Raw genomic sequence first — 22,722 nt, 5'->3', positions numbered from 1 at the left:
TTACCATTTTAACTGTTTTCACATGTACAGTTCTGTGGCATTAAGTACATTCATACCGTTGTGCAGCCATCGCCAACCTCCACCTCCAGAATGTTTTCATCTTTCCAAACTGAAACTCTGTCCCCATTAAACACTAACTCCCCACTCTCCTCTCCCTCTCAGTCCCTGGCAGCCACCACCTTTCTACCTTCTGTCTCTGTGAATTTGATGCTCTAGGAATCGTACAGCCTTTATCTTTCTGTGACTGGCTTATTTCACTTAATATAATATCCTCGTGGCTGATGCATGTTGTAGCATGTGTCAGAATTTCCTTCTTGTTTAAGGCTGAATGATATTTCATTGTACGGATGGACCACATTTTGTTTATCCACCCATCTGTTAACAGACACCCAGGTTTAGCTATCGTAAATAGTGCTGCCATGAACACAGGTGTACGAATATCTTTGCTTTTACTTCTTTTGGGTACACACCCAGAACGGGATTGCTGGATCCTAAGTTCTATGTTTAATTTTTGAGGACCCGACACATTCTTTTCCACAGTGGCTGCACCATTTTACATTTGTCTCTGGGTCTTTCTGTACCTGCTACTCCAAAAGGTCTTCGGAGGCCACAGGTGTGCTTTTTGCCCTCCTTCAGCTCCATGTGGCCCACCCGGACAATCTGGCACACGAGGCTGATGCGGGGCCGGATAAGATCTGTGCTGCTGAGGTCCTAAAGGGGCAGAGAGCACGCAGAAGGAGGTCACGCTCTGTCACCCTGTCACCTTCATTTCTCTTTTCTTTTCACTCTACAACAGAACACCACTCAGAGCACATTTCCTGAAGTTGAAATAGCAGAGTAACTCCCCTCTTCTCCCTGCTCACCCAAGAACTAGCACGGCATCAGAGAAAACTGACCAGATTCAAAAAAGGACGTTTTTCATTCCCCAGTTCCTACTTCAAATTTATAAATCACATCATATTCAATCTAAAGTCTCTCGTTTATCAATTAAGCAGGGTGTTTAAAAATCAGGATACTTGTTGTTGCTACTTTATGTCCTGCCAGGACATATCTGAGCATATGATGTATTTCACTGTCAAACGAAATTAAAACTTCCATGACACTGACATTTATTGGGTATCCACACACGCTGGTGATATTTCATTGCATCTTCCAGATAATCCTGTGAGGCAACTATCACACAGAAATGTACACGTCCTGCTTTCTGTAATTATTCATCTGTTTTATGAGCGTATCCATCGAGGGCTCTGGGTGTATCTTGATTAATAGGAGATATGCAGATGAAATGTCTCTGGTTTTTTGTGGCTCATGTTCTACACTTGTTTGTATTCTTAAGAATGGGTGAGTAAACCCATGAATGAACTCACGTATCTCATTCACTTTAACATCAGCACTAATTTAATCGCATCTCAAATTCTTTTCATGAAACAGCTGTCCAAGGCCTTTTTACTGAATCAAGAATTACTTTCTAAATAATCATTCCAAATCCATCCTCTGTAATTTAGTTAACTCAGGTCTCCAAGATAGGAATATATACCAATGATAATATCAACCTTGAATTTCTACTCTGGGTTTTGTGAGGCTTCTGTTAATAGAAAGATAAAGACTCTTGGGGCCAGCCCGGTGGTGCAGAGGTTAAGTGTGCACGTTCCGCTTCTGCGGCATGGAGTTCACCAGTTTGGATCCCAGGCGCGGACATGGCACCGCTTGGCAAAAGCCATGCTGTGGTAGGCATCCCACATATAAAGTAGAGGAAGATGGGCACGGATGTTAGCTCAGGGCCAGTCTTCCTCAACAAAAAGAGGAGGATTGGCAGCAGTTAGCTCAGGGCTAATCATCCTTAAAAAAAAAAAAAAAAAATTAAAAAAGAAAGATAAAGACTCTAGGTGACTGGTTATATAAAATATGGCACACTAATATTATTTAATAATATGCAATCATTTATAAATGAAAGTTTTTATAGAATGTTTAATGACTAAGGAAACGGTCACCACATTTTATTTAATTGAAAGAGCTGGACATGAAATTTACATATAAGTAGATCCTAATTGGTAGGGGGAGTGGAGGACGGGAGATGAATTGCAGCTATTCCAGAATGACATTGATTAGAGATGAACCAAAGATTCAATAATACCTTTAAAATTTTTTTTTTAACGTACATATTGACTGATAAATGCCTTCTGATTTGAGGGAAAAACTCGCTTATCTCATAACTGAGGTGATACTCCATGTGCTGGAGGAGATTTCGGAAAGAGTTCTAAGCTCTGTCTTTCTACATTTACCAGATGGAGAAGATACAGATGGCTCAGCGCAGCGACAGTAATCAGATCATGCTTGTCCCAGCAGTGGGATGTTAACAGAAGCAATGAATAATAATAAGGAGAAATAAATAAGTGAATGAATGAACGCTAAGCCTGTACTGGAACTGCTCCTTCCTATCACTTCCTTTGTTGCTTTACTTGAGATTCTGATCCTCTGGTAAGGGGATAAGGAGATAAAATACGGGTGTGGGATTAAGGAAAAAAGGGAGACAAGGAAGAAAGCATCTCCATTAGGCCTACTGGGAGCTGGGAAAGCTCCACACCCAGGTTTCTCAGAGCAGGTGGCAGCAGCTCTGGGGCGTTTCAAGCACTGATGTCAGAAAAAAGTGAGAGAGCCCCAAGAAAGTTCCCAGCCCGAGAGACAGTGTCGCCAAGCCCGAAGCTATAGGCCAATAACTGCCTCGCTCCTGATCCACACACAGCAGCACTCCTCCTACCCTGGAGAAGAGGAGGAGGGGGCAAGTCCATTAAAATGTACGCAAATAAAAAAGTCTAGACCCCATCTTTGGCCGAGCTAACTTCAGTCCAGAATGCTCTTCCCCTTTTTCTGCGTAGCTCATCCCCTCATCAAATTCCAGTTCTTGCTCAAAGGGCTCCTTCTCACAGAGGTCTGCTCTGACCACCTATTCAAAACAGCAACACTTCCCCAGCTCAGAAACTCCCAATCCCCCCAAAGCTCTTATGACTTCTAACATCATGTACAATTTATTCATTCCTTTGATTATTGTTTACTACTGTCTTCCCCATTCGGACAAAAGCTCCTTGAGAATAGGGATGTTTCTCTGATGTGTTCACTGATGCATCTCAAGTGCCTGGTTCAGTGCCTGGCATCTAATAGGTGCTTGACAACTATTTGTTGAACAAATGAGTGGGTTACTGCTGCCACGGGGATTGTGATGATTTTTATTTTCATCTTTTTCATTTTTTATGTTTTCCCCAGACTTATTATGTGTATCTGCTAATACCATAAACAAAGAAAATTATTAAACATAAGGTAAGACTTACAGTAAAGACCGCTTGAAGGTTATTAAGCTTCTCTATTTCCTTGGGCATCCCATTACTGCCCCAACGAATTAGGTAGTTCTCACTGGTGGAGGAAAAACAATTATTCTTAATGAGGGACTAACGGGATGGAGCTGCCCTCAGTATGGATTTCAGAGGGCAAAAGGAAGCTCCAGAGCAGCTCGGTTAACTTCATCAGGCAGGCGTGAATGCAGCACAGGCAGGAACTGAGACCGCACAACTGCTCACTCTCTGGTCTCTCCAGAAGTGTGCCTGCTGCAGCCCGGCTCCATGAGGCACACCCCGTCCAGACCCAGGACAAACACTGCTCAACACGGGCACAGACACGGCAGATTCCGCCTGGGGTCTGTCTTCCATCTCAAATTCTTTGCATAAAAGTTTCAGCTTTGATGAATCAAGAATATAATTTTAATTATAAAATTATAGAAATCATTCCAAATCCATCCACTGAAATCCACATCACCACACTCAAAAGTTCTATTTTAGAAATAAACAGTTTGTCAGTAATTACTTTCAACCACCTTCTCAACAATGTCTGCTTTCTTAGCTGCTCAGCAGCAGCATGACTATAGGACTGAACAAAGTCCATCATCATTCCCTATAGCCTTTTTAAAAAAAAATTTTTATAGCCTTTATTTTATTAGAGCAGTTTTAGGTTCACAACAAAGCTGAGTGGAAGGTACAGAGCTTTCCCATATACCTCCAGCCCCCATACAAGCACGGCCTCCCCGACTAGCGACATCCCCCAGCAGAGTGGTATTTTTGAAACAACCAATGAACTGACACGTCATTACCACCAGAGTTCATGGTTTACATGAGGGTTCACTCAGTGTTGTCCATTCTGTGGGTTTGGACAGAGGTAAATGGCATGTACCTACCATTACAGTAAGTACCATACAGAATACTTTCACTGCACGAAAATCCTCTGTGTTCCACCTATTGATCGCTCCCTCCCCGCCCCCTATGGTCTTTTCAATTCTTTGTTCCTATTTCCATGGTCTGATGAGTTTCATGTGATTTCTAAGACCGAGGACTACACAAACCGTTACTGCACTGTTTCAGCTGCCATACAGAAAGCCTTAGCAGCCCAAAGGATTTTATTTTCTACTGCCGAGAAATCCTCCCCATCTTCTCCGCTTTCCCCTCTTAATCTAGCAAAGAACTCCCCAGTTAGGGGGCAGTGGAGGCTTGGGATTTTCACAAGGTCGACAGCAGAGGACCTGGCTCTCCACTACCTGATGAAAGTGGACTGGTCCGGGTCATAGAGGGCCATGAACAGCTCTGCATCCTCCCCAATGTTGCAGACGAAGTTCTTGAAGTTCACATAGAGGCCGTAGGTGTGGACAGCGCTGAAGATGGACTGGCCCCGCAAGTCCAGGTTCTGCAGTATTGACTGAACACAGAGGAAAAGAGGGAAAAGTGTCTTGGTTTTAGCAAATGGGAGATACTGACAAAGACACTGGCCTGCAAATGGGGACAAATATAATTACCACCCTAAAGGAGAACACTTACTGAGGAGAAAGTGTGTGTGAGTGGACAAATGATCGAGTGAGCAAAATATAATCACTATTAGTTAGATGATCAACACTGTCCTATTCAGGGCCTTGGACCCCAGGAATTCAATAAATGCTGTCTAAAGTTGATAAGTCATGGGTTTAGTAGCTTCAAGATGTTCTCATCTCTCACAGTGGCTTCTGGATGAACCACAAAGGTCAAGATTCATTATCCTTCTTTTGGGGAATAATTCTCACTGCAAACAAGAGATTCCACCAGAAGGACTTCACCCTCGGGCACGGTTAGCCACTGCTTCCAGACACATAATTAAATGTTATCACAACTTGTGCTAAGGAAATAAAAACGACAAACTAAAGAAAATAAACGGAAACCTTTACTCATTGGAACAGAAAGACTAGAAGAATATACACCAAAATGTCAATATGGTTGGGTCTGGGCAGTGATACTATGGGTGACTTTTTTCTGGTTCTCTTTTTCTGTACTTTTAAAATTTTTATTTAATGTCCAATTACTACTTTTAAAATCTTTCAAACACTTTATTTTTAAATATTATTTTATTCATTTTGGAAATTGAAATACATTTACCAGATACAGAAGGTAACACAATAAAAAGGCTCCCCCCCACCCAGCTCTCCGTCCAAGAGGCATCGATTAATTATCAATTCCTTGTCTATCACTGCAGAGTTAGTCTACGCATATGCAAGCACAGATGTATGTATAATCCTTCCTGGAACACAAATAATCGTGCTTTATACACACTGTTCTGCATGTTGCTTTTTCTAAGATATATCTTTGCAATATTTCCCTATCAGAACATATATAGCAACCTCATTCTTTTTGTTATGTTCTGCTTTGCAAATGAGGAGATGAATGATTTTCTAAACAACATTTCTACCTCTGTTGTCAATGACTACCTTTCTCTCATTAAAAACAAAAGCAAAAATGGAACCTCAGTAGCCAAAAGCTGCACACTTGAGGAAGTGTACCTTTTCTTCTTGGATCTTTTCCTCAATCCTTTTTGAGGCCATTTCATGGGCTTTGAAAAGGGCAACGGTGCTGGTTTCATCTGGGTCCAAGATGTTCCCGTTGTCATCTCGCACTACTAGATCTAACCCAAGCATTCTAGAAAGAAAGAAATGGTCAGCTAGTCCTCCTTATTAGGAACAGACTCCACTAAAGAGCCCTCATGAAAGAACCCAGAGGATTCATAGCTACGAAGGTTGGAAGAACAGCTCATTGGGTTTTCTCCTTTCAATTTCTGCCTCCTTTCCATGTAACAACAATGTTAGAAAACATGATGTTAACCAAACTCGGATCATGATATGCAAAGTAATCTGGTCCACAGAACCTCAACAGGAAAGGAAAAATTGGCAGTGACTCTGACCAGATTCCTCTGACCACAGACTTTTCCTCTAACGTCTGCTGTTTGGCATAGGAACGATGAAAGACCAATGCACAAATATTTGGGGGCTTGCCTTGATTTCCTTAAAAGTACAGATTTGGGGGACAGTACTTAATTCAAAACTGTCTTAAAGGAGATCCATGAAGTAAGTCCTGGCTGTTGTATCTCATAACCCATCTCGGAGCATGGGCTCTGACATCAGTCAGACAGGATTTGAATTTTGGTTTTAATACTTGCTAGCAAGGTGAATCTGGGTAATTAATTTTTCAAAGTCCTGATTTCCTCATCTGTAACCATTCCCTACCCTTCAGGGTTGCTGTGAGAATTTCATGAGATAATGCATGTAAAGCATGCAATATCTAGCATATGACACACTCTCAACAAATGTTAGCTCTTATTGTAACAAGTGGCACAAGAAACACTGGGCTGTGTTAAGATGTATCTCTGAGTGTTGTGTGGGAATAGCAACAGCTATATGGTCTCTTTATGGCACGACCTCCACCAAGTCTTTTATGCCCAATGTGCACACAGAAGTAGAAAAAATTTCCTTAGTTCCAAGAAGTTGGGGACCACGATGAAAGAGGATACTGCTATCTGAATGCGCAGTGTACATTCCAGGCACCAGGCACCAATTTGGGAGTAGGGATCTCCAAATAATTTCTCCAAGAAAACGCAGGGATAACAGTGAAACGTGCCAAGTCTTTGAGAAGAAAGCAAAAATGCCTAATTTCCCTTCTCCCTGTTTTATAGCATCTCTATCCACTGATTTAATCTGGCAGGTTCCTTTCCATGGCAGCCAGATGCACAGGCCACCCAGACTCATGAGTGATGGGGCCTTGTTGGCTGCTCAGGGACTGGATCACTGATGCACTGATGGAGCGGTTTAATTTCTTGAGCTGCTTCCAAGGGCTGGAATGGGAAGGCAGGCATGTTCCGCTGTTTGTGGGATGTTAACATCCTGTGCCAGAGATCAGGGTCCTCCAGGCCAACGCCATACTGTGACAAGACCCAACAATACAGAGGCAGCATATGTGCAAGGGGGGATCTGCCTTATCCCACCCTAGCTGTTTTTTAAGAGTCTTCCAGCACTCCTATGAAGGGACAAGTGACGGGGGAGGGAACTGTTAATTCTTAACCCTAAGAAGGGAGCATTCGACAGGGAATCGAAAGTCTTGAGTTCAAATTTAAGCATTCCCGCTTATGTGACGTGAAAGTAAATCACTTAAGCTCACTTAGTCTGTTTCTTTAACCATAAAATGGGAATAACAGCTACCTCATAAGGTTATAATTAAGTAATACACGTGAACTGCACATAGGGGAGATTTCATAAATAATTGTGGAATCTGAATCTTGTAGGCTGTTTACTCCAGCTATTTCTGAATACAGCGGTCAGAGTCCATAACACTTAAATGAGTAGGATAATGAGCTGTATTGTAGAGTTCTCTGAAGTATATCCAAGAGTCCTGAAGTTGGAGAAGTAGGGAAAAGGGGAAGAAAAAATAAACCACATATGTTCAAGTTGAAGAAATGTAGAAAATGAGACTATATGTCAAATGGGTCATTAACCAAAACTGAGGAACCAACGGTCTTTTAAAAAGAACTGGTCAGGAGCCATGAATCCCAGGTCACCATAAATTTTGAGGAATTGACTAAACGTCTCTTTTTCTAAAAGGCAGTAGTACCTGGAACCTACATATCTGCCTCAGCTAGTCAGCAGGTTGATGAAGCAATGAACTTAGAAGTTACTGGAGATATAATCAACAGGCTAAAAACATTGTTTTACTATTCTGGCAAATCTGGTTTTCATGCACTGTGAAAAATGGCCCCAGTTAGGGAAAGAGAGAGAAGGAGTCTGATATTGGCTTAAAACCCATTGTTGGAATAAAAATAGAGAGCTTTCCAGGTCTCCAAAAAGGTCGGCCTTGGATGCTCAGTGCCTTCAGTTTATTCGGCAATGAAGTCAGTCCCAGCCAAGCCCACCTTCCCTGTTCATCTGTCATCTCCTGGAGACCAGAGATCCAGCACACGGTCTGGCCTGTGGAGGGTGCTGCCAAATTGTTTTTCAACAAAATTAACTGTTTCCCAAGGCAAAAAGAGAGCAGCAAGCATTATTCTTTGGCAACTCCAAGATCAAAAGTTCATGGTGAGCACAAAGCTGCCCGTCTTTTTCCAGGTTCTCAGTGGAAAGTCATCCCTGGTTTACCTGTTTCCATGATCGATTTTGGCTGTGACCTTCTTCTTGAGCTCTGCCAGTTCGTCCTTGGGGAGTGTTCCAGACAGGATCTGGGACCGCCACTCGATCAGGTTGTACGTCATCTGCTGCAGCTGGCGGAAGAGCGTGACCTTGCTGTTCTACGATGGAAAAATGAGGTGGAGGAAAGAACCCAAAAGAAGTGTGATGGAGAACGGGAACATTTTTTGACTTCATTTTTCTTTTTTTTTTTTTTCTTTATGCTTTTTCTCCCCAAATCCTCCCAGTACATAGTTGTGTATTTTAGTTGTGGGTCCTTCTAGTCGTGGCATACGGGATGCCGCCTCAGCGTGGCCTGACAAGTGGTGCCATGTCTGTGCCCAGGATCCGAACCAGTGAAACCCTGGGCAGCCGAAGTGTAGCACGTGAACTTAACCACTGGGCCACAGGGCCGTCCCCTGGACGTCAGTCTTTTAAGGTTCTATAACCAATTAATTTTGCCATACGGTAAGCTGTGCATTTTGAGGGGATTTTTTAAAATATTACTAGGGATGGCTCTGTCTGATCCACTCCCACTCCCTCCTCTACTGCAACTTCAGAAACAGATAAGCAAGTGTTTGGTTGGATGGTTGGTCCTAACTCATAAGGACATCAAATCATCCATGCACCCTAAAGTTCTGCCCATGTCCCTCCTTTGTTGAAAACCCTCCAGTGATTTCCACAGTCCAGATAGAGTAGATCACATTGTAAGCCCCTTCCTATCTTGGCTCATGCCCACATTCCTAGCTGCATTGTACGCCAATCTCTACCTCAAAAATCTATGCTCCTTCAGTGTAAAACTATGTCCATTTCTCCCAGGTGCTCCAGACCCTCTCAATATGTTACTTCCTCCACCCAGAACCACTCTTGTCCTCTTCCCCCAAACTTACTCCCATCTTTATCTCCCTCTCACTCACACCCCACTCCCACCCCCTCTGCCAACTGCTTAGTCTGACTTCTTCAGTCTCAACTTAGAAGTCTCTTCCTTGAAACCCTAACTCTGGGTTTGTCCCTCCTACAGCTCCTGAAATTAACTCCTATCACAGCATTCAGAACCCGGGACCATCTTGGCCCATCTGACTCTCCCCCTAGACAGTAAGCAGCTGTAGGACAAGGAGCTTGTTCATATTTGTATCCCTAGGAGCTGGTACAGAGTAGGCACTCTATAAAATGCAGGAGTGAACTACGGACAGAGAAATAACTGTAATTTCAGAAATGAGGGATATTGGAAAGTAAAATGTAAAACATTGTTTTAAAATCTGTTTCCCCAGAAAATTCTTAGACTATTCAGAATGTTGGACCTAGAAAAATTAAACCATTATTCTGGATTTCAGTAAGAACTTCCTGTAACTGAACTAAACTAATGACCAACTATATTTGTGCTCCAATCATTTTAAGAGTTAAATCCCTGATGTGTGAGCCATTATGACCTTGGTTCTATCTACATGAGATTGATTCATTAAATATATGTTTTTAGAAAAACTGTCAAGAGCATCTACTATGTGCTGGAAATAAAGTTCCTGCTCCATTCTAGAGGGAGAAAAAAAATACATGAACTACACATATGTATGTATATATATATGTAAACAATATATATCAATATCATAGACAATATTGTTTACATATATAATATATATAATATTTACATACACACACACAAAATAATGTGAAATATTATAATATTATTGTATATAATATTGTATATAATAATATAATATATAATATATTATATAATAATATTATAAACATTATAATATTATTGTGAAATAATGAGACGTGTAAGAGGGAAAATAAACAGGACAATATGATATGGTGTATGTCGGGGAAGGAGGTCACTTTAGGTAGAGCGGTCAGGAAAAAACTGTTCTGTGTATCACTTTTGAAATATGTTTTTTGAATAAAAACCTGTACAATTCCAGCCACCCCATATAAGCTATGAAACCATTTCTTTTTTATTTAGGTAAAAAGTCACGACAAGTTTATATAACCATATACTTCTAAAATTATAGGAAATATTACTATCTGCTATGAAAAAAAACTCAACAAAAGCAAAACACCACAGAAAGCAGCTGTTGACGGCCGAGCAGCATGTTCTTTAGGGACATTCTTCTACAACAGTCCCAGGGACACTTCCTGGGCAAGGCACCCAGTAGAATCAGGTTGAGAATGTCCCAGGTTCTCTGGAACAAGGAGCAGATGCGGAGGGAAGAGCCCTCAGCCCAGAAGTGGGGCGGTGGGAGGCAGCAGTGAGACTGGGAGAGTGGGACATGAGCCCAGTAAAAGAAGTGTGAAGTTCTGAGAGGACACAAAGGAAAGAGAAGAAGACTTATTTTGACTGCAAGGTGCTCTGTTAACACCGCTGATCTGAAGAACACAGAACCGAAGCCTGCTGAAAGTTTTGAAACTGCCTCCGTCTCACGCTTTTAGCATTTTCTGAGTTGCGTCTTTCTCATCAGCCAGTCTTTAGAAAAGCATAAAAATGGGACTTTTAAAAGTCCCATTTTTAATAACAAAGGTACAAATCCTACTTTTTTCATTCAATTCTAATGTTTCCGTCTCATTGTCTTTCAAACTGGAGAAAGGAGTGAGAAACTAAGCCCATAAAATTTTGCCTTTCAAAGCCATTAGGCAGAAAGGGAATCTTTTTCTCTTTCTTGCAAGGTATTTATCTTCTCCTAGTTAGTTTTTTGTTTTAATGCTTCCTCATTTTAACGAAGATATTAGGTCTCATAATACGATAAAGAAAGGCTCAGAGACTCAGGGGATCCTCTGTGAGAGACAGTGCTCTGATTGTGGCAATGTTCACAAGTTCTGGGTCTCAATTATATCAGACACTATCCACGGCAATTTAATTATTGCCTGTCCGTATCAGCCTTGTTTGCCAAGTTCTCCCTGAAAAGAAGGATGAAGACAGCCATTCTTCTCTGATTCACTGTGCCAAATTAATTCTGAATAGACAAGCTGGAACACACCAAAGGAAGCAATTTCCCCATTTACTTGAAAGAAATGGATTTTGTTGCCACATTCCTGAGATTGTTCTAAGAAGGACGTTCTGTGCAATAGCTGGCCCTGACACTTTATGGATTCTTGGGGAAGCATAGAAGGACAGGTGAGGAGAAAATCGAGCAGTCCCCGTAACACCAGGAGCCAAGGACCTCTGAGTGTCCATGTTTTCTCCCTGTCACACCCTCATTCCTGCCCTCTTTTCTGAATCCTGCACAGCCCAAGCCGGCCTGCTGCCGAGTGCCTTCTCTCCTACCTCCGGCCCTTGCTAATCTCAGCCTGTTTTACACCAGCACCCCTTGTCACATAATTTAGGAGGGCAGGAATTTGTTTAATAGTTTCTTTGATCCTCTCCACAAAAGTGAGCACAATCCTAGGACACAGGAGCAACTGAACAACAAATGTTGACAGCTCAAACTTAAAATAACACTCTGGCTTCAACTTGAGGAATAGCTACACGAAAGGAGAAATCTAAATATGCCATCAGACAGCAAAGGTCTTCCTGTGTCTGGTTAGAATTTCTCCCTCTTTGCCACCTGGAGATCTTTGAGGTCTCACTTTTTACATTTCTATTCTGGGTGTCTGCTTTTTCTTAAAAGAATTTCTAGAGACAAAACAAAGTCACGAAAAAAAAACAGCTTAGTCTTCAAGGCTGGTTAGGGATACAGAGGCCACCCATTGAGTAACTTAGAAATTCTGGGGGCCATTGAGCCAACGGCATCACCTCACTGGGTTCTGAAAATCTGGGTTCTATTCTTCACTTTCCCAAAGAATGCAGAGCACAGTCTAAAGACTTTTCTCTGGTCCTCCACCTCACCCTCTGCAAAAGAATCACTATTTCCTCTGCTCACCAACGTTTCCTCTTCTGCGCAGATTCTACACTTGAGAGGCAAAAGTACTTCACTGGAGGTATGGGGACTTGATGTCTTTCTCTAATTCTCACTAACTTGCTAAGCGACTCTGGGCAAATTGTTCCCTCTGGGCTGTGCCCATCTGTAAAATAAAGGGACCGGCACCAAGATCATTCCCAAGGACGAGCGTCTTCCAGTCTAGGCTGAGCCATTTAACTCAATCACTCCTCCATCAACTTCCTGATTAACTCTATCTGACTCTGACCATCTCACTCCTGATGTACTAACACGCTTGGGTGGCTCTGTATCAAATTTCACCTGCATGTATAGAGCTCTTTGCAATTCATCTCATGTCTTTTCCAAGTATCTGTAACTCCTTGGTCTTGGTCTTTCTGTGTCCTCGTGCTGCACTGACCACGAACGCCAGGAAGAAGGGAATCCGCACGGCCCCTCCCATTCTTCCTATCCATTCTAGTGCCTTTTCTCTCTGTCAGAAAAAGACTTCACCTGACTAGCAAAAGCTTGATTTTTAAAGAAAATATTCCAGTAAAAGACAATTTTTGCCTCTAGAAGTAGTGTGAGAAATCCTGAAAGCCACGCAACAGAGTCAGAGAAAAACAAAACTGGAAAAACATGCAAAGCAGCAGCCTGTCCCGTCCAGTCACTGCCACGTCTCATCTTGCCTCTCACGACAGCCACGCTGAAGCAGGGCGTGCAACACACAGATGAAATGCCTGACAACAGGATGAAGTTCTCCATGGGAATTTTCTGTCCTTGGTAATAAGCGATCAGATGCCGGTTTCAAACCATGAGACCAGCTTAATTACACTCCAGAGCATATGCTCCAGCAGCCAGTAATAACCAGCAGTTCAAAAAGATTAGACTTGAGTGCTTTAATCTGCCTGGATATGCAACGATGGGAAGAAAGGGCGATTCACGGTGTCCTGCAAGTTCCCCCACCCCCACCTCAGTTACAGGCACTTTTTCTACTCCAGATTTTTATAGAACTATAGACTAGCACAAGGTTTTATTTTGCTGGCAAGTTTTAAATGAGAGGAGATTGGTCATTTCCATGAACTACATTTTAGCAATTAAATTCACTCGATTCAACAATATATATTAACCATCTTCTACCACCAGGCTCTCCTTGTATCTCTTTTCCATAAGGAGATAGGATTAGATTCAGTCTCTCAAACTTATATGGACGAATCAGCCTGGCTGACCAGAACTCACTGACCCATTTCTCCAACTGGAAGGCGAGAACAGCGCTGAGCTAAATGTCAGGCAGAGATGTTACAGAGTGTGTTTACGATAACCCAACATCTCAGAAATTACAAGACAGTGCCTCTCAAAAATTCTTGTCCCAACATCCCCACAAATATCCTCTATCTTGTCAGTTTTCAAGACCTGATTTTTAGCTGAGAAAACTTGGTATTGTAATGTGGGATGCAGATTTGTGCATATTCAAAAAGTATAATTAGGTTATTATTGAAAAGGCAAACTTAGACATTACATCAATCCGATTATGTCTAAATTAACGCGTAGGCATCCACCCTTCTAGCTGGGGGAACCTGCATGGAAGCTGGAGATGTGCTGCTAGAAAGAAAAGCAGCCAAAGTTCAGCTCACTGGATCTACTTTCCCAGGCAGGAGAAAATCATAAGACCCTGAGAGCCAGCAGAGAATAATGGACAGAATACTGAAAACCTCTCCACCTAGCACAGTTAAGTAACTCTAGGGCTGGAAGGGAGCCCACCCCCTCACCCCAAGCTGGAGGATGAGTGAACAACCGCGGGTAGGTGGCAAGTGCACCTTAAACGACTTCAGGGCAAACTTCCACAGTGCATCTAGTTCTCCCAAGGCTTTTCATCATTAATCAGCTCTTTGATGAAGCAGTGCTTCACCGGGTGCTCAGAGGCTGTCACATTTTGAAGACGGTGTGCCAGGCACTGTCCCAGAGTTTTACACAGATTACCCCTCGGATTTTTTTACAGCACATTTGCAAGGCATATATAATATATAATTACCAGTTGAGGTGAGGATAATAAAACTTAAGAGGCCAAAGGACTCATCTCAGGCTGTAGAATCAGCTAGTGGCATGAACTGAACAAAAACTCCCACCTTCAGAACCGTGTTCCTTCTGTTTGGGTTTGTTTACAGAAACTACTACTATGTTAGTTATTTTCTGTGAATATGAAAGTACACAGCAAGTAAGGGTGCAAGCTAGAATCTAAGAACTGGCCATCTGTCTGACCCCAGTGTCCACAGGCTTGCCATTTCACCAGGCGACCATCTCCTCATTCACAAATTTCCTCTCTTCCTGATCAACCATTGAAAACACACCCAGTAAACGGGTTCCAATTGAGGAAGAGCAGAGCAGGCAAAGCTCATCAGAATCTGTTGTGAATTTGCACTCTGTGCTGGCATGCTTCCCCTTTCCTCTCTGGAATGGATCCATGCCTCCTGGACCTGAACCTAAACCAAGGAGGCTCACTATCTACGGTGGGAAACACTTGGCCTGCTTACTGAGAGCTCAAGGCCACTCTGCCTAAGATGATAACACAAGACAAAGGGAGTGGCCTTGGATAAGGGGGAACACAGAAGGGAGCTTCAGAGTCTCCGAATCGGGTCAGAGGGACCCCGAGCAAGGCTGCCCAGAGGGAGGACGTCCAGAGCAGCTACTGTTTCCAGCTAAGACAGCATCAAGAATCAATGCTCACATTGGCAGAGTCCTTGAGGGTCTGCCCACACAATGATTTCATAGCCACCATCTCTTGTCACACTCTCACAACTCTATGGAATATACAAGAAAGATTTTTTTTTTTGAGGAAGATTAGCCCTGAGCTAACATCCGCCGCCAATCCTCCTCCTTTTGCCAAGGAAGACTGGCCCTGAGCTAACGTTCATGTCCATCTTCTTCTACTTTATACGTAGGACGCCTACCACAGCATGGCTTGATAACCGGTGCGTAGGTCCACACCCGGGATCCGAACTAGCGAACCCTGGGCTGCTGAAGCAGGACGTGCGAACTTAACTGCTGTGCCACCGGGCTGGGCCCACAAGGCAGATTTTATACCATTCTACAGAGGGTCAAAATCCATCAGACACTTGAAGACCTCAAGTGGCTTGCCCAAGACCACAGGACCAGTTTGGGCAGGGCCTATACAAGAAACCAAGCTTCCTACTTCCAGTCCAGTGTCTGTCCCCTACAGCCTGCTTCCTCCCAAAAACATAGGGCCAACATCCATCAGGAAAGATAATTGAATAGAAAAATTCCCCACACATGAGACTCTGGACTTACTACATAAATTTCTTGTGAACTAAGACTCGGAAGAGAACTGGGAAATGTGTTTTAGAGAAATGTGGAGGTTCTATGACACCACAGCTGTCTTTAAAGACATCAAACAGAATGCCTGGTCTCATAATCTGTGGAAGGAAATGCCTGAGAGAAATAATACAAGTATTGATGTATATTAGTAGAAATCTGTATTTATCTTTACATAGACTGAAGGAACTTACACACAGACTCAGAAAACAAAAAATCAATAAAAGTGCATGTGTGGTGGGTGAAAACTATAGATTTGGGTTCCTTTTACTTTTTTCCTAATGAAGCATAACATTTGAGGCTTGCTACGTAGACACACTAATTTTTGAGAAAGAAGCCCAGAAAGCATGCCTGAAGTGAACTGTCAATGCTTTGGGAAGGGACAGGAAAAAAACAGAGAAAGTCATGATTAATAACAAGCTCTTTTTAAGTGGATTATTTCTTCATAGGTGAGCATGCATCAAAAGCAGAAGCAAATTGCTCAGCCCCGTCAATGAAGATTCCCACAATGAACGTCTTTCAGTCAACCAACAGCACCCATAAGACATTTTTAAATATTCACAAATAACAAGAGTTGTCTTACTGGATGTTGAAATTAAGATGGGAAAAGTGCTGCCCTCTGAGAAGGGATGGATGTTTTATTTTTTTCTACTTAGAACCCAATTCTGCGATTAACTAGTAAATTCTCACAGAGGAAATCCTCAACCCAAGCTTATCACCATTTAACTACTAAGGGATTTTGGAAACCCAAATACACGAATCATATTTCTTCCTCCCTGGTTCAGTTATTTCTCATTTCTGCTCAATAGCAGACTTGGCACTATTACCTGCGGACATGTAGAGGACACAGATAAAGAACTGAGCACAACAATTGCATTTTAGCAAGAAGAAAAGTCTACGTCATTCATACGCTCCATTCTTGTATAATGCAACTCAAAAAGTCTCATTTCCCAGGACTTATTATCTGATACGTTTCACCACTCACTAATTTCCAGCACAAATATGTTAAGAAAATAACCCATGTATATGCAATTGCTCACCCATCAAATTTGCTGCATTCACCACTAACAATCAATTAACCAGAACCAGAGAGTGCTTTCAACAGAAGTACAAGATGATTGATGTAGGCCAAAGGGCTTAAACAACATCTCTACCCTCGGAGGCTGTGATTTAAGAACCTACAGGTTAGCACTCTCCTCAATTAAACATAAAGAGACCAAAAGATCACTTGCATTACAAGGCAGTGTGCCCCAAGGACCAGATGATGGGTTCAGCAGTAAGTGCTCTTATGGTCCAGAAGGAAACATTATGGATGGGTGTATTTAGAAGCCACATTATGAAGAAAAAAGGCCTTAAATGAGGCCTTGAAGAATGGACAGGCAGACAAAATTCAAGTGCTTTTCCACTGAAGGGGATGGTGATTTCTACTGCTGTGATCCATTGTGGGAAGCAACAGCCCTGAATGGAAATGAAATATCTTCCATTAACTTGTAGAAGTTATGCTGGAATGAGCTTCTGATTACTACTCTTAGTACTTAGGGTCTACAGTGAGGTGTTCTCAATAATTTATTAAGATTGGCTTTTGAGAGTTAAAATGAAGAATCAGCACATGACTGAACAAAAACCACATGAAGGGAAGAGAATGGCTCCTAGGCCATCGAGTCTAGTCTATTCCCTCACTGAACTCATTCGCACATCCAACAAGAGGACATACGCTCATCATAGGAATTGCTGGACAGCCATGGAAGCCTGGAAGACGCTTACAGAGGCGGGACCTCATGACGCGTATCCACGAGGTCTCCAGGAAAACAGTGTTTGTGCGCTCTAATGTCACGGGAAGAGCTTCCTAAAGTGGACACATGTGCAGGCTTGCAGCCAATGGACTTTGAGCATTCTTGGTCTCTTGAAAGACAGTGGCCCTACGTGTTCTCAGTCTGATAATAGTAAATGCCACATTTACCCTGTCTTGATTGCAATCAAGACATCACTGCTTGTGATTATGGTTTATCATGGAAACAATGTGCTGATTCCTGTGTAATTTCCCACTGAACTGGCATACTTATTAGCATTTTGAGGTCAAATCATTGTTGTGAGAAACAGTACTTTGAGCTGGCCCCAAAAAGAAGACTCTTTAGACCATGGCGTAATACTACTCAGTGCCAGAGTCTGTAAGTTTCACTGGCCAAGGTAAAGAATGCTGCCCTCATGGGAGCCCTCATGCAGCTGAGCACTGAAACAGTCACGGATTTCTATCCACTGGGATACACGTACAGGATAAGAGCATGTCCTGCAGATTCCTCACTGATAAATCTGTAATAATTAATAATTGCACCTACTCTGTAGGAGTGTGGTGAGGATTAATATTTCCTGGCACTTAGCAAGGACTATGTAAGTGTAAGCAGTTGTTATTATCATTCTTACTTTACAATCAGCATATGTGTCAGTTGAAAAAGGACTGACCTAATCATTATGTCCACTTCTGCACTGCCCCATATCATTAACGACCCTACTCCAGCAAACAAGAATCTGCTGGCTATCAGCCATTGTGTGGTCCAGGTGAGATGTGCCCACTCCACAGAGCTTATTAGCAGAGAGCTAATAAGCTGTCTTGCAGCAGAACAGACTGAGGGCTCAGGAATAATGCCACCAGCTCCAAGCCTCAGGGGAAAACTTACCACATAGAGCTTGTGCCAGATGACAACCCATTCTCGCAGGGTCGACGTGAGCTCCTGCACCAGGGGGAGCTCACCAGGAATCACAGTTTCGTGCTGCCTAAGGAGACCAGAGAGATGCTCATGTTACTCCAGGTCGATCATCGCTGCTTTTCTTGACAGCGGTCATATTCTCAAAGCTCAAAGATGGGAATGGGGCTGGTTGAGCTTGAAACAAAACCATGTCTGTTAGGGTTAGGTATGTGTAGGAAATTTTATCACATCTAAGCATCTGAGAAAAGAGAAGGAGCTTAGAACACCACGGTTGTCAAAATGAACTCAGTTTCTGCAATGGCATGGGCCTGAAGCACAGCCTCTATCCCCCCATTTTGGATCCCTACGGGAGCCTCAATTAACGGAGCCATGCTGGCTTAAGTGGCTCCCAGGGATGGACGGAAGCCAAAATCCTGTATTTAGCTGGTTCTTCCAAGCAGCCATTTTATGAGGGAGGGTGGGTGAGGAAGTGACCATGGCACAAGGGTCCTGGGGTTCATAATCTCACACAGGACCTGCTGGTGGGGCTGAGGCTGTGTCCTCTTCTGGAACGGTCCTCAGTTTTTTCCTCATCTGCTGCCTCACTACGTAGAAAATGTACATACACCAAACTCATTACTTACTCACAGGAGACATATAACAAGGTAGGGCTGACATTTATTCAAATAAATCCTCTCTGGTATTTTTATGATTAGCAAAAAGAGAAGAGGAAAGAGCAAGCAAGGAAATGGAGGTTAGTGGTAGGATTGCCAGACTTAAAATACAGGACGCCCAGCTAAATTTGAATTTCAGATGGATTAAAAAATCTTTTATTATGTCCCATGAAATGTGTGGGAGAAACACTGTAAAAAATTACTTTTTATCTGAATTTCAAATTTACCTGGGTGTCCTGCCTTTTCTCTAGCAACCCTAATTAGTGGGAATACTCCTCCCACGCTGCCTTTCCACCACCATGGCTGTGGCTGGTGACACTGGAGGCTGCCCAGGGACGGTGCACCGGAAAGAGGACTCTCCAGGACAGGACACCTGGTTTTCAGTCGTGGTTCTGCTACTGAAGTCATATGAATTTGGGCCTGTCTCCACCTCTCATCTCTGGAATCGGGGCAAAACTTAACAACTGAGAACGTTCTTTGCAGCTTTGAGTCTGCATGACTCTGTGACCCACGCTACTCTCTCTCAGCCCCGATTGCAGTCCTGCTCCTGCCTCTCCTTATTCTCTCCTTAACTCGCCTGCCTGTCGGCTCAGCAACTTCAGGCTGAGTGTCACTCTTCCTAGCTGCCATGGCGGCAGCACTTTCCATGGGAAATGATAAGGTGGATAAGAAATAAGAATACCCCAAACTTAATACATTTCATCTGCAGAGCACATTTGCACACATTACTTTATAATTTCTAATCAAGGTCATGACTAATGTGGAGCCAAATTTGTTTGTTCGGCCCGATTTGTCCCTGATTTGCAATGGAAACAAGCCTGGGGTACATGGAGGCTGACTGACTTGTCCTGCTGATTAGCTTGCTCACCCGTCTCCCGGGATCCCCAAATAGGGGGCTCTCACGTCTTATCAGCAAATCACGCCAAAGGTTCATGGACAAGCACACACACACACACACGCACACGTGTTGGTGAGCAGGTTATGAGTGCACGAGGAAGATAAAGGCCCTCCGTTCATTCGTGATCTGTCTTTACTATTGTGGGGAAGAATGCCAGGGACAACAGTACAACGGCACTCCTTAATGGTAATGTTACAGCTTTATCATTTTTCAGGAGTCTTCGTAGAATGGAACTTACCCTCGGTCTTCCACAGTCGCCTCTTTCAAATGGATATACGTTTCAGGGAAAATACCCTACAGAGAGAAGAACTTTGGTTACGTGGCCATAAAAATCTCAGCCCAAAGCAAAGAGCACAAATGGCACAAATAACAAATGTGGGGAGAAAGGACACCTGGACACCAGCTCAGGTCTACAGGCTTCCAGGACACCCGTTACCTGGACTGGCCGTCTATGAAAGCACGGCTGAACACTCAAGGTATAAATTAAGATCTGGGTTCAGAAAGCCTAAGATAAATGCTTCGTAAATGAATAAGCAAATGTGCCCAGGGTAGCCCAGAGCTGCAGTAACAGTCAGGAGTTCAACAGTGAGATCCTAAAAGCCCCGCGGATCCTACCTGCCCTGAGAGGATGCCTGGAAAGGGTTTCAGGTAATTAGTGAGATGGAGGGCTATGTCCTTAGTGGCCCATGAAATTACACTGATTTTCTAAAGTAATTCCTCTCGACACTTTCGCTTAAACCAAATGCACCCAAAATCAATTAGGACTAGTCATCTGGTTATTTTTAGCACTTGCGGGTCTCAAATTGCTCTCCATCCTATATCCCTCAGAGGCAATTCTACATCAGTATGGTGACCCTGCCCACGGGCAAACTAAGGTCCTAAAGACATAAAAGAAAGACTAGAAACTGAAGAACTGAAGATCAGATCTAACCAATAGGAAGCGAGTCGTGGATGTGAGTTTTCTTAAATGCCAAAAGCTTCTGCTGTTTAACTGTGTGCTATCCTCATCACTAAACAGAGAAACTGCCATCTGGAAAAGGCATTGCTGTTCTTTATTTTATGGTACTTTGCATGCCAGACCAGGGGAGGGAGGAGAAGAACCTGTTTAACAGGCACCATTGGCTCAACTGCTCCTAGGCCCCGCCTGTAGAAGTTAGCGCAAGCCTGTGGACATTCCACGTCGGGGCTGGCTGACGCAGTCAGACATCCCCCTACCTGGGGGACTGGGTCAAAGATGCGCGTGTACCCAGTCATCCTTAATCCATTCAGAGACAGAAAACTAGGGAATTTCAATCGAGGTCGGTCTTGTGCCTAGTTTCGTGTGCTAGGTTTATCTCAACAATACTCTTCTTTCTCCCTTTTAATCCTTTGCCAATAAAACAGGAAACAGCAAGAATATTGAGACTGCACTGCTCCCAGAATTGGTGATGACAGGGTGGATCCTGCCACTGCTCGAGTCAGAAGCAAAATGTTCATCCTCTCCCGCCAGGCAGGAAGAACCAAAAAAAAAGAACATCCCTTCCCATCCACCCTGTAAAAGGGGCAGGCGTGGGGCACGTGACAGAGAAAGCGCTGCCCTGATCCTGTTATTGATAAGACCCAGAGCACACAGAGGCAAGGGAATACTGATCTCGGTCCTTGTAGGCACAGGACTCACAGAGATCTTGGAAAACTGATCAAACAAAACAGTCAAAAACAAACAAAAATTGGGCAGGACCTGTGGCCAAGTGGTTAAGTTTGCGCGCTCTGCTTCGGGGGCCCAGGGTTTCGCCGGTTCGGATCCTGGGCACAGACATGGCACCGCTCATCGGGCCATGCTGGGGCAGTGTCCCACATGCCACGGCTGGAGGGACCCACAACTAAAAATATACAACTATGTACTGGGAGGGCTTCGGGGAGAAAAAGGAAAAATAAAATCTTTAAAAAAACAAAACAAAAACAAAAACAAAAATTTAATGTGCATATAATTCCTTTTGGGCCCACTTTCAACATTGGGTGTTTCTTCTGTCTCCTAAGCTGGCGTAAATGTTTTGTTGACAACCACCTGTGTGGAGAACAGACTTGGCTGTCCAGAACTCACCTTGAGAACATGGTGCTAAGTGAAACAGGCCAGACACGCAAGTACAAATATTGTAGGATTCCACCTACATGAGGCATCTAGAGTAGTCAAATTCATAGTAAGAGAAAGTGGGATGGTGGCTGCCAGGGGCAAGGCGGAGGGAGAAATGGGGAGTTAGTGTTTAATGGGGACAGGTTTCAGTTTGGGGTAATGAAAAAGTTCTGGAGATGAATGGTGGTGATGATCGCACAATACTGTGAATGCACTTAACACCGCTCAACTGTACATTTAAAAATAGTTAAAATAGTGATGTGTATGTTATGTACAAGATCAGATCATAAGCAGATAATCTACATTGGTGTACGGACATGATGATTTTCATATTATGAGAATATTTATTTTGCTGTCTTACCACTGTTATGTGTATATTGCCATCAGAGCAAGCGTCCACTGACAGCCATTTAATTGCTGAAGCTTGTGGGACTTTTCCTATGCCATCACGACACAAAAAAAGCCAGGATAAACCTGGGCAATATATTTCTGATTTACAGCTGCTCTCTCAATTTTGCTTTTCCTTCCTCAGTGTAACCTACTCACTGAGAAAAAAAATAAACTAGGGGCCAGCCCGGTGGCGTAGTGGTTAAGTTCGCATGTTCCACTTTGGCGGCCTGGGGTTTGCCGGTTCCGATCCAGGGTGCAGACCTAGCACCACTTGTCAAGCCGCGCTGTGGCAGGCGT

General features: G+C 43.3%; 1 protein-coding gene across 3 annotated transcripts in view; it reads right to left on the bottom strand.

Annotated features, from left to right (window-relative positions):
• Positions 1–22,722, bottom strand: part of DOCK5 (dedicator of cytokinesis 5) — a 202,894-nt gene that overhangs the window by 102,996 nt on the left and 77,176 nt on the right. For all 3 annotated transcript variants that reach the window (XM_023636176.2, XM_070256397.1, XM_023636177.2), the window contains exons 4-10: positions 20,164–20,219; positions 18,345–18,441; positions 8,465–8,613; positions 5,846–5,981; positions 4,580–4,737; positions 3,327–3,408; positions 582–711 (exon numbers count right to left, since the gene is read on the bottom strand). In XM_023636176.2, coding sequence (XP_023491944.1) covers positions 582–711; positions 3,327–3,408; positions 4,580–4,737; positions 5,846–5,981; positions 8,465–8,613; positions 18,345–18,441; positions 20,164–20,219 — 808 coding nt within the window. The remainder of the gene's footprint in view (positions 1–581; positions 712–3,326; positions 3,409–4,579; positions 4,738–5,845; positions 5,982–8,464; positions 8,614–18,344; positions 18,442–20,163; positions 20,220–22,722) is intronic.

Source organism: Equus caballus, chromosome 2, assembly GCF_041296265.1.
Source record: "Equus caballus isolate H_3958 breed thoroughbred chromosome 2, TB-T2T, whole genome shotgun sequence".
Taxonomy (NCBI): domain Eukaryota; kingdom Metazoa; phylum Chordata; class Mammalia; order Perissodactyla; family Equidae; genus Equus; species Equus caballus.
This window is presented reverse-complemented; position numbering and strand designations above follow the sequence as displayed.